At 43.1% G+C, this 16,134-nt stretch overlaps 1 protein-coding gene across 1 annotated transcript in view; it reads left to right on the top strand.

Annotated features, from left to right (window-relative positions):
* The window catches only part of SLIT2 (slit guidance ligand 2), an 846,763-nt gene that overhangs the window by 723,184 nt on the left and 107,445 nt on the right, over positions 1-16,134 (top strand). Inside the window, exons 21-23 of the mRNA XM_033948663.1 lie at positions 5,226-5,294; positions 9,485-9,556; positions 9,704-9,775. Of these exons, the coding sequence (XP_033804554.1) occupies positions 5,226-5,294; positions 9,485-9,556; positions 9,704-9,775 (213 nt within the window). The remainder of the gene's footprint in view (positions 1-5,225; positions 5,295-9,484; positions 9,557-9,703; positions 9,776-16,134) is intronic.

Raw genomic sequence — 16,134 nt, 5'->3', positions numbered from 1 at the left:
CAGTAGAAACAATGACTTGTACCATGCACCAATACTACTCCAAGTTTAAATGACACAGACCGATTGTCTGAAAAACTCAACAGCTTACCAGCCATATGCGAGAAGTAAAAAAAATTTACAAACGTTTAGCTATGTTTTTATTGTGCCACTCAAAGAATAATCAAAATAATCAGTTTCTGTTGGACTACTAACTACTATAATTGTCATGAGGAGTTCTGCACTATATAGTATTTCTGATAAAGGACATGCAGAAGAAAGATATTGTACTTCCTGTTAGCTTCACCAGTGCCAAGCGGGATACCAAATTTCACACTTGCAACTTTATAGTACTTTTCACTGTTGAAGTCAACTTACTGGGCCCTACCAGGGAGGAACCAGCCAGTAATCTAGTGAAGGAGATATAATTTAAGAACCCCCTAGATCAGGGATCTCAAAGTCCCTCCTTGAGGGCCACAATCCAGTCGGTTTTTCAGGATTTCCCCAATGAATATACATTGAAAGCAGTGCATGCACATAGATCTCTTGCATATTCATTGGGGAAATCCTGAAAACTCAATTGGATTGCGGCCCTCAAGGAGGGACTTTGAGACCCCTGCCCTAGATGTTTTCTAAGGAAGGGACCCTGAAATTCTAAAAATCTTGCATTTTGAAACTTTTTTTGGCACTATAAAGTTACAGGCCTTCTCCAGGGACCTTATTGGTTTTCTCTGTTCTCCCATTTTTCAGAGACCTTCATTCTCATTCCTCCTAGGACTTTTTCCTTTTCATTAGCTAGTGAGGGTCAAAAAGGAAGTCTCTTCTAAGGCCAGACCTTTAATTGGTCTTGATTTTGCCAATATAATTACAGGCTAGTCCTCTATTAGTGTTTTTCATTAACTCCTTTCTTAGCATTGGAATAGATTTATTGTTTTCTGATAGGTAAATCAGGATCTAGATGCCACAGTGACATGAGAGAAGTAATAAACCAAACAGAGCTAATCATGCATGTGATCTGAAGACCAGTTACCACTACTACTAATAATTTATATAGCGCTACTAGACATACGCAATGCTATACATCAAAACACAAAAAAGACAGTCTCTGCTCAAAAGAGCTTACAAACTAGTCAAGACAGACAGACTAGACAAAGAAGATGCATCAATACATTGTGCTTAGGTGGAGGATTTACTGAGGGAATGATAAGACAGATACTGGTGCTTAGAAGGTGGATTGGAGTTTGGAATTGAAAGCATCTTCAAAGAAGTGGACTATGAGCTTGAATTTGAATACTGCCAGAGACAAAGCTTGATGTATTGAGTGAAGCAGTTTGTTCCAGGTATATGGTGCAGCAAGGTAGAAGGGATAGAGTCTGGATTTGGCTGTAGAAGAGAAGGGTACAGATAAGAGAAACTTATCTGATGAGCAGAGTGCCCAGGGGGGTGAGGGTGAGAAGAGATACGAGAAAGGAGAGATGCTGAGGAGCTGTGGAGCGAATACACTTGTAAGTCAGTAAGAGAAGTTTGAATTGTATGTGGAAATGGATAGGACCCAATAAAATGACAAGGAGAGGGGTAATGTGGGCATAGCAACATTGACCTAATATGAGGCATGCAGTAGAGTTCTGAACAGATTGAAGAGAGAGATAGTTTAGCAGAAGGCCAATGAGAAACAGGTTGCAGTAGTCTAGGTGAGAGGTGATGAGGGTATGGATGAGGGTTTTGGCAGTGTGCTTAGAAAGGAAGGGTCTGATTTTAGCGATATTGTAGAGAAAGAGAAGGTTGAAGGTGTTTAAAGATAATCTCATTCCACTCAGCACACAAACATAAGAACATAGGAACATCCATACTGGGACAGACCAATGGTCCATCTAGCCCAGTTTCCTGTTTCCAACAGTAGCCAATCCAGGTCAGTCTATCTGGTAGAAGCTCCAATAGTAGCAACATTCATGCTATGGATCAAGAACAAACAGTGGCTTCCCCTCTCTCTCTCTCTCCCATGTCTGTCTCAGTAGAAGACTATGGACTTTTCCTTACAGTGATACAGACTTTTGTCTGGGGAGCAATGTTGGAAGCCTATCACAAACTCCACCAAAAGTGCCTAGATTGGGGAGGCCTAGCCAAGTTCTGTGCAAGTCACAAGTACCTAGTGAAGGAAGACCAGAGAAGGAAAGGGAAGAGAGAGAGGAGAGAGAGATGCCAGAGAACGGGGAAGGAGACAGAGATATCAGATCTGAGCGGAGGAAATGAGAAGAGAGAGATGCTAAAAACCACAGGGCGGAGGGAAAGAGAGTTGAAAGGAGAAAGATGCCAGACCATGAGGGAACAGAGGGAAGATGATGGATACCAGACCAAAAGGGGGGTCTAGAGGAGAGATTGAAAGGGGAGGCATACTGTTTCTGGAAGGGGCATAGAAGGTGAAAAGATGCCATATAGGGAGGGGCAGAGAGATGGCAGACAGTGGATGGAAGGAAGACAGTAACAAGAAGATGAGGAAAGCAGAAACCATCATTTTTTGACACACACACACCCCATCTGTACAGAAAACATGATTTTTAGTAACAAGCCACAAGTCACACATGAGTACCTAGGAAAAGGCAGCATCTTACATACTGCAGTGAGCAGTACAACATCAATACACCCATTGTAAAACTAAACAAGCCAGACTAGTTCAGATCAATCCTGCAGTCAAGCCTAACAAAAAAACCATGTCTTTCGAACACACAGAACACAGAAAACACCTTCGCCTAGTATGGAATATGTAATCACAAACTAACCCCTCCTTCTTTTACAAAACTGTAGTGTGGATTTTAGCCACAGTGGTAACATCTCTGATGCTCATAGAATTCTGAGCATCAGAGCTGCTACCACCACGGCTGGCGCTAAAAACGCTCCACAGTTTTATAAAAGGGGGGATAAAATAGAAATACATAGACAAAGGTTAAATTGAACCAGTAAGAAGCTGGACTCTGCATACAATGCAACACCACAGAAACAGTGACACATGTCTCCTAAAGCAATAAATAAATAGAAAATTTTTTTCTACCTTTGTCTTCTGTGGTTTCTGCTTTCCTCATCTTCTTGTAACTCTCTTCCTTCCATCCACTGTCTGCCATCTCTCTTCCCCTATATGGCATCTTCTCTCCTTCTATGCCTCTTCAAGAAACTGTATGCCTCCCCCTTCCATCTCTCCTTTCACCCCCATTGGTCTGGCATCTCTCTCCTCTCCTTCCCTCTCCCACACCTCTCCTCTGCAATCCCTTTCCCTTTTTTCCCTCATTTTCCTTTTCAATTTATTTTCTACATCTGTCCAGATTACATTCTTACTACCCTCTCATCAATGGCCTTTTTTACTGTCTACCTAAAGCTTGCCACCTCTTTCCCTCACCCCTTCCAGTATCTAACTCTATCCTCGTCCCTCAATCGAGCATGTGCCCTTTTTTCTTTCTCCTCCCCACTTCCTTCCAGCGTCTGCTCCCCCTTTCCCTCACACTTCCATTCAGTGGCTGTCCCTCCTCTCCTCCACACTTCCATTCAGTTTCTGTCCCTCTCTCTACCCCTTCCATCTACTGTTCACCTTCTGTCTCGCCCCTTCCAGTCACTGCCCTCTCTGCCCTTTCCATCCAATGCCTGCCTTCTCTCTCTTCCATACAACATCTTCGTTCTTTCTATGCTCCTTTCATAACTATCTATCTTGTGCCCCTTCTCTCCTTTGTATATGATTGATTTCAGCTCTGCCACCTCTCCATTTTTTTCTCTCTGTCACCGACCCATCCCCTATGTTCTGGCATCTCTCTCTTCTCATTTCTTTCCTTCGCACCCCACAGTCTGCTATCTGCCCTTTCCTGATTCTCTGGCATTTCTCTCCTTTCATTCCATCTTTCCCTCCCCCTCCATGCTCTGAGATCTCCCCCTTCCTTTTCCCTTAGTCTGGCATACCTTCCTCCTTCCCTCCAAGCCCTGGCATCTCCTTTCATTCCCTCCCTCATCTTCCTTCTCCCTCCAGCTGGGTACAGCAACACTCTCCCCTACAGCTCTGGACTTCCCCACACCTGCTCCCCCCAAATTACCAATGCTTCGGTTACTCTTCTTTCTTCCACCCTCCCCCCATGCGGGACCTTACAGCACCATCAGCTTTTAGTCCCTCTAACGCCGGCCCTGCAGCTTCGGACTTCCCCACACCTGCCTCCCCCCCTCACCCGATCGCTATTATTTTAAATGTTATGGCAGCCGCGGCGCTGTATCCATCGGAGGAGACTTCTAACCTCGGCCTGCCCCGGAACTCTTCCTCCAACAGCAACTTCCTGTTCCCGCCTAGGCGGGCGATGGCTTCAGGAAGAGTTCCGGGGCAGGCCGAGGTTAGAAGTCTCCTCCGATGGATACAGCGCTGCAGCTGCCATAACATTTAAAATAATAGCGATCGGGGGGGAGGAGCAGGTGTGGGGAAGTCTGGAGCTGCAGGGCCGGCGTTAGAGGCAATGAGAACAGCCGGCTGTGCACCCCAACCAAGGCGTGCACCCGGGGCGAATCGCCCCCCCTCCCCCTTGGTACGCCAACTGACTCTGAGCTCAGTATATATCTTTCTCACTGCCTGAGTCCTCCCACCCCTCTGACTCAGATACAACTGTAAAATTTCACATTGAAATAACAAGCGGTTACTGAGAAACCAGCAAAAAAAAATTGGGGTTTTCCTATTTTTCCCCGCCCTGTATAGGGAGAGGTACAGTACAGTGTTGTTCTTTTTGTTTTCCTATTCTTTGCCTTTCCTATTCCTATTCTTTGCCTTTATGTAAATTTTAAGCAATGAGCTTTTTGTTACTTCTTTAGGGGACCTATAAAAGCTTAGTGCAAGCCCATAGGTATAAAATGGACTTCTTAGCATTCAGAGTGCACTAATTGCACACTAAGCATTAGTGAAAGGACCCCTCAAATGTTATGTCCTTCAAGTTTGCTTTGGGCAGTTATTGTATGGCTGTTGATTTAAACAAAAGTCAAAATACAGTACATCCTTTTTTTTTTTGTCTGGGTTATTCATTCAGTGGGCTTATCTTTCTCCACAGCATGTAGATTAGGATCTAATCATGTTTTGAGAATAAATTGTGGTAGAATTCAGACCTTTGTAAGGGGTTTAGAAACTTTCTGTTGTCTTTTCAGAAGAAGATTGTGTAATTGTGCTAACCTTGTGTTGAATTAAGTTACTGTAATTATATTTTAATAGCAGATAACAGAATTTTGCATTTGTGTTTTAGATATTTGGATGGTAACCATTTTACTCTTGTTCCTAAGGAGCTCTCCAATTATAAACATTTAACACTCATGTAAGTAGCTCTCTGTTGGCCTGACAGAACACTTTCTTTCTTTCTTTCTTTAATTAAGCCATTAGAATTCAGATGTAGCTAACTAAGCCTGTCTTTCTGCAAAAATGATGGTACCAAGTGGGATACTGTCAGACAGCAAAACAAAAGGAAAATACTGCAGAACCGATGTACAAAGTATAAAAGTCTTATCTCTATTGAAGAAGATGCAATATAGCTTTTCAAACAAATGGGCCTCTTGTGTGAGTACACGGGACCTCAGTCCGGGTTTCAGAAAACACTCCTTCATTAGGGGTCCAGGATATAAAGGTACATCAACTCAGAGAACCAAATTAAAACCTGTCCTTAGAAGGGCAATGGTATTGACTTATTGAACTTTTTAAACCAATAATTCACTCATTACTTTCTTTTTCAATCTTCATGTAGTTTTTCAAATTGGTTTATCGTGAAACTTATCATATTAGCATTCAAGATTAACTGGAAGCTCTCATAGCAATAAGAGTTCGTATTGAAATTATCCAGGGAATCAAGAAACTTCAAGTGCTCGCAGCAGCTTGTCTTTTAGAACTAGTCTTAGTCAAGACTGCCTGATGCAGGCTATCACTGGTTTCAACAATATCCCTGTAAGCTACTGGTACTACTATTACTTTCTTATATGTGGATTTTTAGAGTACTTAACTTATATAGGCATTGAATAGTCCTTATTCCAGTTATATTATCACGAATGAGATGTTAGTCACAAGCTCTACGGAGCGTCTCCGTTTCACTCAAAACTGAGCTTCATCAGGAGATGACCACCCAGATAATGTATTGGGATAGTATATTGGTCTCATCAAACTTATTCACTGCCTTTAGCAGCGTAGCTTGAAACGCAGCTAATTCCTCCACTTACCCGCTTGGTATGCATCTGCGGGTGAGCGGTGGAATTAGCCACGTTTCAAGCTACCTAAATGTGAGATAAGAATAGGCTTGAGCAATCAGTGGACTCATCCAGGAGTCCATCTTCCCTGCCTGATATTCCAGTGTCCTGTCCAAAAATGTCTTGTAACAGCAGGCCCTTGGGGTAGGAAAGAGGAACATACCTGAATTTCTGGTACATTTTAAAGAAGTGAACAATTTCAGATAAGATACCAAATAGGAAGGTAATAAACCAAAAAGAGCCTTATAACAGATACACCCAAACTTAAAAAATACTCTGGCCTCAAAAGGCCAGAGTAAAATGAGATATTGCTTGGGTTGGAGATAGGGTAAGAAGGGTGAAGTATTTGTATTTATTTATTCATGCATTTAGTTCATTCCATTTTCCAAAGTGAGTTACATTCAGGTACAGTATTTATGCTCTTGGATTTTATCATTTAGCTCCTCATGTGCTGTGTGGCCCGCCTACTTTCTATTTGTAAAACAGGATGAAGAGTTGGGTTACAGGTTTATTAATACAGTGGTACCTCGGTTTATGAGTGCACCGGTTTGCGAGTGTTTTGCAAGATGAGCAAAACATTCACAAAATCGGCACCTCGGAAACTGAGCGTGGCTCGATTTACAAGCGCCGCCCCGCGATCCGGCACCCTTCCCCCGCGATCTGGCAACCCCCCCCCGGCCGTGATTGGGCACCCTCCCTGCCGCAATTGCTCCCCCCCCCCCCCGCTGCTTCTTACCGTCTTCTGGGCCTGGGCACCGGTATGTCCTGTGGGTTGGTGCCGGTGCCTGAAGATCTGCCTCCTCTTCTTGCTGGGCCTTGAGCATCTGCGCATGCTCAAGGCCTGCGAGTTCACGTTCTCTCTGAGGTGCCGGATCGCGGGGGGGGGGAGGGGGGAGGGGGGAGCGTGCCAGATCGCAGGGGTGGCCTTCGCGGGGAGCAATGCCAGTTCTCGTGGGGGGAGAACGTATCAAAGCGAGTTTCCATTATTTCCTATGGGGAAACTCACTTTGATAAACAAGCATTTTGGATTACGAGCATGCTCCTGGAACGGATTATGCTTGTAATCCAAGGTACCACTGTATTTGATATACTGCTGAATAGGATACCATCTCAGTAGTTAATAGTAAAATTAAATCTAAACAGTTAAAATGAATGAGAAAAAAAAGAAAAAGGATAGAAAATTAAATTGCATATTTAAAATAATAATAAAAGAAAAGTGAGCAACAGAATCCTGAGCTCTTAGCTCCAGCATCCCATGTTCCTTTCACTGGAGTTTATTCGTCTATTCTCTGTATACTTTCTGAAATTGTTGTTTTTAATCCTCACTTCATCTGTGGAAAGGAAGTGTTGAGTCTAAGATTTAAAAAAGGATGATTGTTCCAAAGTGTTCCCTTTCATTAAAAATATGGTATGATGGATGGTATCAAATTTGAGGAGGTTAAACAAGGGTATATATGTCATGTCTGTCTGTCCAAGTTAGATTGTAAGCTCTTCCGAACAGGGACCATCTATAATTGTCAACATGTACAGCGCTGTGTATGCCTTTCAGTGTTATATAAGTGATAAGTAGTAGTAGTAATAAGAAGAGAAGATCAAAATGTCCTTAAGCGAAAATATGGCTCTAAGAATGTAGACAGAAAGAGTTATCTCTGAATAGTTTATTGTATGGACCAGACTAAGACTTAAAAAAAAAAAAAGAATGCTTAATGCAGTCTGAAGCCAATGCTTGACCTAAAGGAGGGACTTACATTTTCTGTTGTTACTGATCTATTTTATTGCTGTATTTTGTATTCATTGAAGATGCTTAAGTTCTCTTGATCATAGCTCCAGAGTGAAACACATTACAGTAATCTAAAAATGACAAGTGCATCTAATAGGATGCACAGAGATTGTTGATGTAATAATTTCCAGTTAATGTACTGAATATAAACCTAGATTTTGGAGCCAAAAATATGGACCAAAAATGGGGGTCTTAGTTGATATTTGAGTCCTCCCCCTCTCAGATCCATAGCAGGCCTCTCCCCGGGCCTACCTTAAGTCCTTCTGGTCTAGTGGTGAGCCAGGACATGGGCAATCCTCCTATGCCCCGTGCAGTCTCACTACCCAAAATAGCTGATGGGAACTAGATGGATGCAGTGCTGTAAATTAAAGCATTCAAGAGCCAGTCCCTGCTAAATAGAGCTTATAATCTCAGTTTATATTCGAGCCAACTTCCCTCCCCCCTCCCCTTTTTGTGGGGAAAAGGGTTACCTCAGATTATATTCAGATGGGTTTATATTCAAGTATATACGAGAATCATTTTTTAATTTAGTGAAACATTTTTGAACTGCTAGTGGGATATGAGCGAGGAATGTCAGATCAGAGTCAAATATGGTTCATAGACAACGGCGCGAAAGACAAAAGCGCGCGCCGACAATTGAGCGCAGTGCGGAGGCGCGCGCCGAAGAAAATTGCAGTTTTTAGGGGCTCCGACGGGGGGTTTTGTTGGGGAATCCCCCTAGTTTACTTAATAGACATCGCGCCAGCGTTATGGGGGATTTGGGGGGTTGTAACCCTCCACATTTTACTGTAAACTGAACTTTTTCCCTAAAAACAGGGAAAAAGTTAAGTTTTCAGTAAAATGTGGGGGGTTACAACCCCCACAATGCCCCCACAACGCGGCACAATGTCTATAAAGTAAAATGGGGGGTTCCCCTCCACGCCCCCCGTCGGAGCCCTAAAAACAGTAATTTAGAGTGGGGCGCGCCTCCGCGCTGCGCTCAATTGTCTGGGCGCGCCTTTGTCCCGGCGCGCTTTTGACCTGACACCGTCAAATATTGGTCTTCTGGACTTTTCAAACAGAATCTGTCCCTTGGAGTGGCAGTTGCCTGGGGTCCCATTCTATTTCCTACAGAGCAGCTCTGAGCGTGCATGGCCATCACATGCTACAAAAAAGCATGCAGTGAGTGACCATGCAGAGGGCTATAGCTGTAGCAACACAGAGCACAAGGGGAGGTTAGGTGCCAAAATCATGGCCTGGGAATTGGTTTCCCTTGCCAACAGTGCAAATGGGTGGAGTGGGATCACATCAGGAGCACTTGGGGGGCGTGCCACATGGGGCAAGATTCCAACTTGCTGCTTTCATGGCTTGGAACAGGTCACCTTTGTTCCTGAATCATGTAGCTGCATTTAACAAAGAAATGGCATTTTACAGCTGCCAGTTTAGGTGTTTAGAAACTGTGACTGGCATCATCATGTCAGACTAAACACCTGTGTTATGGGTTTTTTTTTCCAGAGATTTAAGTAACAACAGAATCAGCACTCTTTCCAACCAGAGCTTCAGCAACATGACCCAGCTGCTTACTTTGTAAGTTTAATCTTCTAGTCAGTGCATGCATGAAGACAAAAGCTGCACAGAAATCTGGAGTAAAAGAGACCCTTTTTCTTTTCCTCTTTACTATGGTGCGTGTTTATCTTGTTATCGTACCTAACTGCGACTTTATCACGCTTTCAGAATTCTGAGCTACAACCGTCTGAGATGTATACCCACCCGGACCTTTGATGGCTTAAGGTCACTTAGATTGCTGTAAGTAATTGATCATTTTATTTTTGTGCAGTTATAAGGCAATTCTGTTAAGCTTGCACAAAGAGTTACTCACTGATTACCTGCGAATGTCACTGGAACAATTGCATATGCCCATATGTACCAACATTCTGCCAAAATGGTATTCTGTAAATGCACATGTGTCTTACAAAGCGCATATTTTACAGGGAGGCATATGTAAGGGCAGGGTGTGGCCGGGACTCACAAACATGTTTGTGGGCATAAGATTCTGGTTTATATTTCCATTCACAGTACCTGGCCTCTCTTACAGTTGAACCCATAGCCATTGTTCCCTGTAAGCCAGGGGTGTCAAACTCAATCGCACAAGGGGCCGAAATAAAAAACATAGGCCAAGTTGAATTTTTTATTAAGATACTTAAGGGGTCCTTTTATTAAGGTATGCTAACCGATTTAGCGTGCGCTAAATACGCGCCTTAATAAAAGGACCCCTTAGTCTTAGTAGAAGTATAGGATTACAACCTCTCCAATCCCACGCCAGCTCTGTGATGTAAACAAAATAAATAAAAAAGACTTTTCCTCTCTCTTTTAGGTCCTAGTTCATGCCTGCTGTCTAACACCAGTTCTGGCAGGATACACCTTTCAAATCTGACATATTGTAATTCCATATTGATCTGTGTTGTGGTGCCTCCTGCCATCCTTTTATCATTTTTTTATTTTATTTTATTCTCTTTTATTGTTTTTGTCCTATTTTTACTATTTGATTTTGTTTTGATCGATCCTTATTTTGTCTTTTTATCCTCTTTGATTAAACAACATGGCCGTTAACAGCAGAATAATTCAATCTTACTTACTGGCATGCATTGATGCTTTTGGGCTCTGCCTGTTGTAGGCCTGTGCAGTGCCTCTTAATTTTGGCCACTTTTCCTCTGCTGCTATCTCGTGTTCGTGGGATCGCGTTCCTGTCTACCGGGGCCTGGTTAAAGTGCCGCAGCCCACTGGCATCGTCGAGGAATCGCTTTTGGTTGGCAGGGCCCGCCTGGATGTTATACAGCTGGATGCTTTTGACCGGATGTGCCCTTCGTCGCCTCCTTTGGCTCCCCAACTGTTGGTGCCTGGGGAACGTGCTGCGGCGATGGCAGGGCTCCAATTTCGACACTGGAGGGAGGAAAATGGAGCATGCTTACTCCCACCAATCGGACGTCTGTTTCAGTGGTGACGGACAAGCACAAGGGCCAATGAAGAAGAGTGCTGACCCCAGGCATTCATGCATCCTCATGCATTCTGTCTGCCGCAGGAAGTAATGGCGGGCCAAATGTCTGGCCAGATTATGGGCCAAATTTAATCACCCCGCGGGCCAGAGTCTGACATGTCTGCTCTAAGCTGTGTGGGAGTCCTCCAACCACATTGCTGCCAGTGAATGACTGTGCTTCGGTATTATGTTGTCAGTCATTAAGGATGCTTACAATTAATAAAAAAAACACTGCCATAAAAATTATAACAAACAAGAAAAATTGTGACCACATTACCCCTTTGCTAAAAAGTGCACACTGGTTACCAATCCACCATCGTATTACATATAAAATTGCTTTAATCTCCTTTAAAACTATGAACACCAAGGAACCCGCTTTTATTCATAAGTTTCTTATTCCTCATGATCCTCCATGAACTTTAAGATCTGCATTTCAGCACCTTCTTCATGTCCCATCCTTAAAAATCATTAGTACTCATAGGGCTTCTTCATTCGCAACTATAGCCCCTACAATATGGAATTTGTTACCATCACATTTAAGGTCTGAGCACAATTTAGATAACATTAAAGGCAACCTTAAAAACTTCTTATTTAAAGATGCATATGATTGCTAAATGATCTCTGGGTCCATCCTTGCCAAATTCTGTATTACTTATATTCAACATGGATATGATTCCTCCCATTTCCCTCTTGTTTTTAACCTTAATTGTATTCTTTTTCTTTTTAAAATTGTACTTCTCCCTACTATCCTATTGTTTTCATGTAAGTAATGTCGTATCACTAATAAGTATGTTAATTGTTCCCCATTTTAATTTTTTAATTGTTAAACGCGTGGAGGAGTATAAACGAAAGGAATGTCTAAGTCCATTTTCGTCTAAGTTACAAGTTGTCCAAAGTAAAAAAACAGCCAAGGATACATTTTTGAAAAATACACCCAAATTTTTTTTTCATTTTGAAAATCGTCTAAGTATACGTCCTGCTGATCTGATCATCCAAGTCGCTAAATCATCCATCTTTATACCACATTTTCGTCCAACTTTTCATCCAAGTCAAAAACGCCTAGAATAAGCCCCATTGGACCTGGGAGGGATCTGCAAAGTGATGGACTGAACACCCAGACATGGCACCTAAATAATGGGATACCTTACAGGGCACTGCTGTGAACTTCACAAAAAGGGTGCCATGTCATCATCAAACTACAGCTCCGTTATAGGTCACAGTGAGCCCCCACCCTAAAACACCTCCAGAATCCCCTAGACCCACTTATCTACCACCCCAATAGCCCTTATGGCTGCAGGAGTCATTTATATGCTAATACAAAAGGGGTTTGGGGGTGTATAGGGGAGTGCACATGTTTCAATATCAGTGCAGTGATTACAGGGGCTTATGGGCATGGATCTACCTCTTTATGGGTCCTTAACCCACCCCCAAGACGGTTTAAGACGCCTCTGTGCAGCACGACTAGGCTTTCTTATGTCAGGCTGCCAGGTGATGATGTTCTAGAAGCACAATTTTCAAGTTATGATTAATATTTTTATGGGGGGGTCGGTGATCACTAGGGTAGTGTGTAGGGGGTCTGTATTATGTGTTTGCAGTGCTTATTTGGTCACTTTAGGTGGGTTTTTGTGACTTTGTCTAAGTCACAACGTCCAAGTTCCGTCGATTCTGTGCTGTATAACTTTCAATTATACATGCAGTACGGCGGCCTACGTCCCGCCCAAATCCCGCCCTCGACACTCCTCCTGACACACCCTGTTTAGCTATGGTCGTTCAGCAGCACTATGGAGGCCTAGGTCGTTTATAAATACATCCTAAACCTGGTTTGATTATCGGCACTTGGACGTTTTTGACTGATGATCGTCCAAGTGCCGACTTAGGCTGGTTTTTGGACATTTTTCTCTTTCAATTATGAGCCCCTTAGAATTTATGATTAGCGTTTTATCAAATTTTAATAAAACTTGAAACTTGACAAACAGGTCCTCTGATGTCCTGCAGAAATAGCCTGTCCCTTGCTACTGAAAATGTTTTGGAGCCACACTTCCCACTGGCAGGAATGCAGGTGGAGGATTCCTGCACAGCTTAGAGCAGGGGTGTCCAACCTGCGGCCCAAGGTCCGCATGCGGCCCCGTGAAGCATTTTGTATGGCCCTTGTCGAGGGTGATGCAGTGTTTTTCTCTGCTGCCCCCGAGTGTTTACCATCTTGCCAGCTCCCTCCTCTGTCTTGCTGCAGCGTTTGCGTGTTTCTGCGGCCCCAGAAACATTTTTTTTGGCCAATGCGGCCCAGGGAAGTCAAAAGGTTGGACACCCCTGGCTTAGAGCAAACACTGCGCATGAACCTCTCTCTCCTGGAACTGCATCAAGCATATTAAACCATGTCATGTGTCGGTTGTTATTGAAGAGTATAGTTCCAAAACTTGTTGAGCACATTATTTTCAAAAATGAGTTTATACCAGAAACAAGCTACATTCATAGATAACCATAGGATAGGTGAAATTGACACTAAAAGGACTTTGGGCCTCTTTTACAAAGCCATGGTGGCCATAGGAATTGAAAGGGCTTCTTCGGTCCATTTACCGCGGCATCATCACCGCTGCAGCTTTGTAAAAGTAGCCCTTTCACCCTCTTTTACGAAGCTGCGCAGCAACAGCGCCGAAGCCCATTCATTCCCCACTGGCTTCAGTGCGATTACCACGAGCTGTCGCAGTAATCGGCTTTGCAAAAGAGGGCATAAGGTATAATATGTAGTGAAAAAATTCCTATATTGACTAGAATTCTTGAAAATAAAAACATTCATTTATTCAGAAATCAGCTTTTCACACTTAACAGATTTTAGAACTAAGCTCTTCAGTTACCTTGGTCACTATTGATCATGCCCTAGCTTGCTACAAGTAAAAATGTACCCTTTAAATTAATGTAAATCTTCTGTGACTCTATGCTGACATTTAAGGGGCTTGTGTTCCTGGTTGTGATCTAGTGATTATAGCATATGAATGGCTGCCTAAATTAGAGACATATAAGATTACTATCATAGTGGCATAGTCAAAATGTACTTGATGTTGAAAGCTCCTCAATAGCAAGCTGTGCATTAAATTTTGAAATATAAGGTACGGTTTTGCCCTGTTTGTACTTTTTTGCTTTCGCCGTACATAAAATTATGCACGCAAACTTACGCATACAAGGTGTTATTCAAAATAATAGGGGTCCTTTTACTAAGATGCGCTAGCCGTTTTAGCGCGCACTAAATGCTAACGTGTCCTTTATAGTCTATGGACGCATTAGCATGCGCTAAAATGGATAGCGCGCCTTAATAAAAGGACCACCATAGGTTCTTAGTTGGATTAGCTGATTGGATTTTAGTACTGGTTAAGATTAATTTTAGATACGCTATATTGTATCAGTCTATGATTATGGTTAGAAATTTTTTAAATAAATAAATTCTCCCCCCTTTTTACAAAGCTGTGTTAGGCATTTTTATCACTGGCCATGGCGATATTTGCTCTGAAGCTCATAGGAATTCTATGTGCGTCGAACCTAATACTACCGCGGTCAGTAATAAAAAAGCCTAACGCGTCTTTGTTAAAGGAGCTCCAAATAAATAAATGAAAATAATTGCAAAATCCCCAAAAGCAGCTGATAAGGGGTTGATATTCACCTGTGGTATTCAGTGTTTTGCTGACTGCCGCCAGGGTTATTCCCAGTTGTTCATTGCTGAGCCCTGTCCGGGCTTTGGCAATGAATATCCAGTTTTGCAGAACCAGCAAATGCATAGCCATTTAAGTGTAATATTCAGCACTTAACCAGCTATGGGCTACTGCATAAAGGTAAGACTGACTTTTAGGTGATCCTTTTCACGTGTGGTTAACCTGGCCGGTTAAGTACTGAATATTGGCACTTAAGTGGCCAAGTGCTGATTCTGCACCTGGAACGCCCCCAAAATAGCTGGTTTGCAGTCCGGCACAAGGCAGTTATTTTCCTTGGCATTAACCAATTAACCTCCCCCCGCCCCTTTTACAAAACTGCGATTGCAGTTTTTAGTGCAGGCTGGCGCTCTGAATGCTCTGCGCTGTTCCCGACGCTCATAGAATTCCTATGAGTGTTGGGAGCAGCGCAGAGCATTCAGCACGCCGGCCTGCGCTAACAACTATTATTGTGGTTTTGTAAAAGGGGGGGAGGGGGTAAGTGCTGCTGAAAATGAGCAGTTAACCCCAAACAGGAGATTTATCCATCCAGGAGCCATTTCTGGCTGGTTAAATCACTTTGAATATCGACCTATAAATTATTTGCAGGTAAACTGTATGAAAAATGAGCTTGGTGGAGAAATTATTTTTTCTTTAAATTTTTACTTAGAAAAATGTATGATTTGCTGTACATTGCACACAAAAAATGTACTGTAGCCTCCAGTGTTCCCTCTAAGCGGGCGGGTGTTGTGAGCAAACTTTTTTCACTGTGAGCTAAAAATATCGGGCGCCAGCAAGTTATGAGCCAAATAAATATGTTGCTTTCTACCACAGAACTTCCTTACGTTTGTATGGAATCTATCCCCTTTCAACTTTAGAGAGTGCCCTCTCGTTCTCCCTGCCTTAGCTACTAAGTCTATTCCCTTCAGTACCTTGAATGTTTCTATCATGTCCCCTCTCAATCTCCTCTGCTCAAGGGAGAAGAGGCCCAGTTTCTCTAATCTTTCGCTGTACGGCAACTCCTCCAGCCCCTTAACCATTTTAGTTGCTCTTCTCTGGATCCTTTCGAGTAGTACCGTGTCCTTCTTAAAGTACCAGTGCTGGACGCAGTACTCCAGGTGAGGGCGTACCATGGCCCGGTACAGCAGCATGATAACCTTCTCTGTCTCTTCAGTCCAGCATCTGCCCCTTCCATTCACTGTCTGTCTTTCCCTGCCATCTCTCCTCCTGCCCCCCCCCCACCCCCCAATTTGGTCTAGCATCCATCATCTTCCTTCTGTTCCCCTCATGGTCTGGCATCTCTATCCTTCCCTCCCCCCTGTGGTTTTTAGCATATCTCTCTTCTCATTTCCTCCACTCAGATCTGATCATTCTCTGCTCTCTCTTCCCTTTTCTTCTCTGGTCTTCCTTCTCTATTTTCTGCCTCCATCTAAATTAAATTCTTTCTTACTATT

This window comes from Geotrypetes seraphini, chromosome 1, assembly GCF_902459505.1.
Source record: "Geotrypetes seraphini chromosome 1, aGeoSer1.1, whole genome shotgun sequence".
Classification (NCBI taxonomy): Eukaryota; Metazoa; Chordata; class Amphibia; order Gymnophiona; family Dermophiidae; genus Geotrypetes; species Geotrypetes seraphini.
Note: the sequence above shows the minus strand (reverse complement) of the source record. Positions and strands in the feature narration are given on the sequence as shown.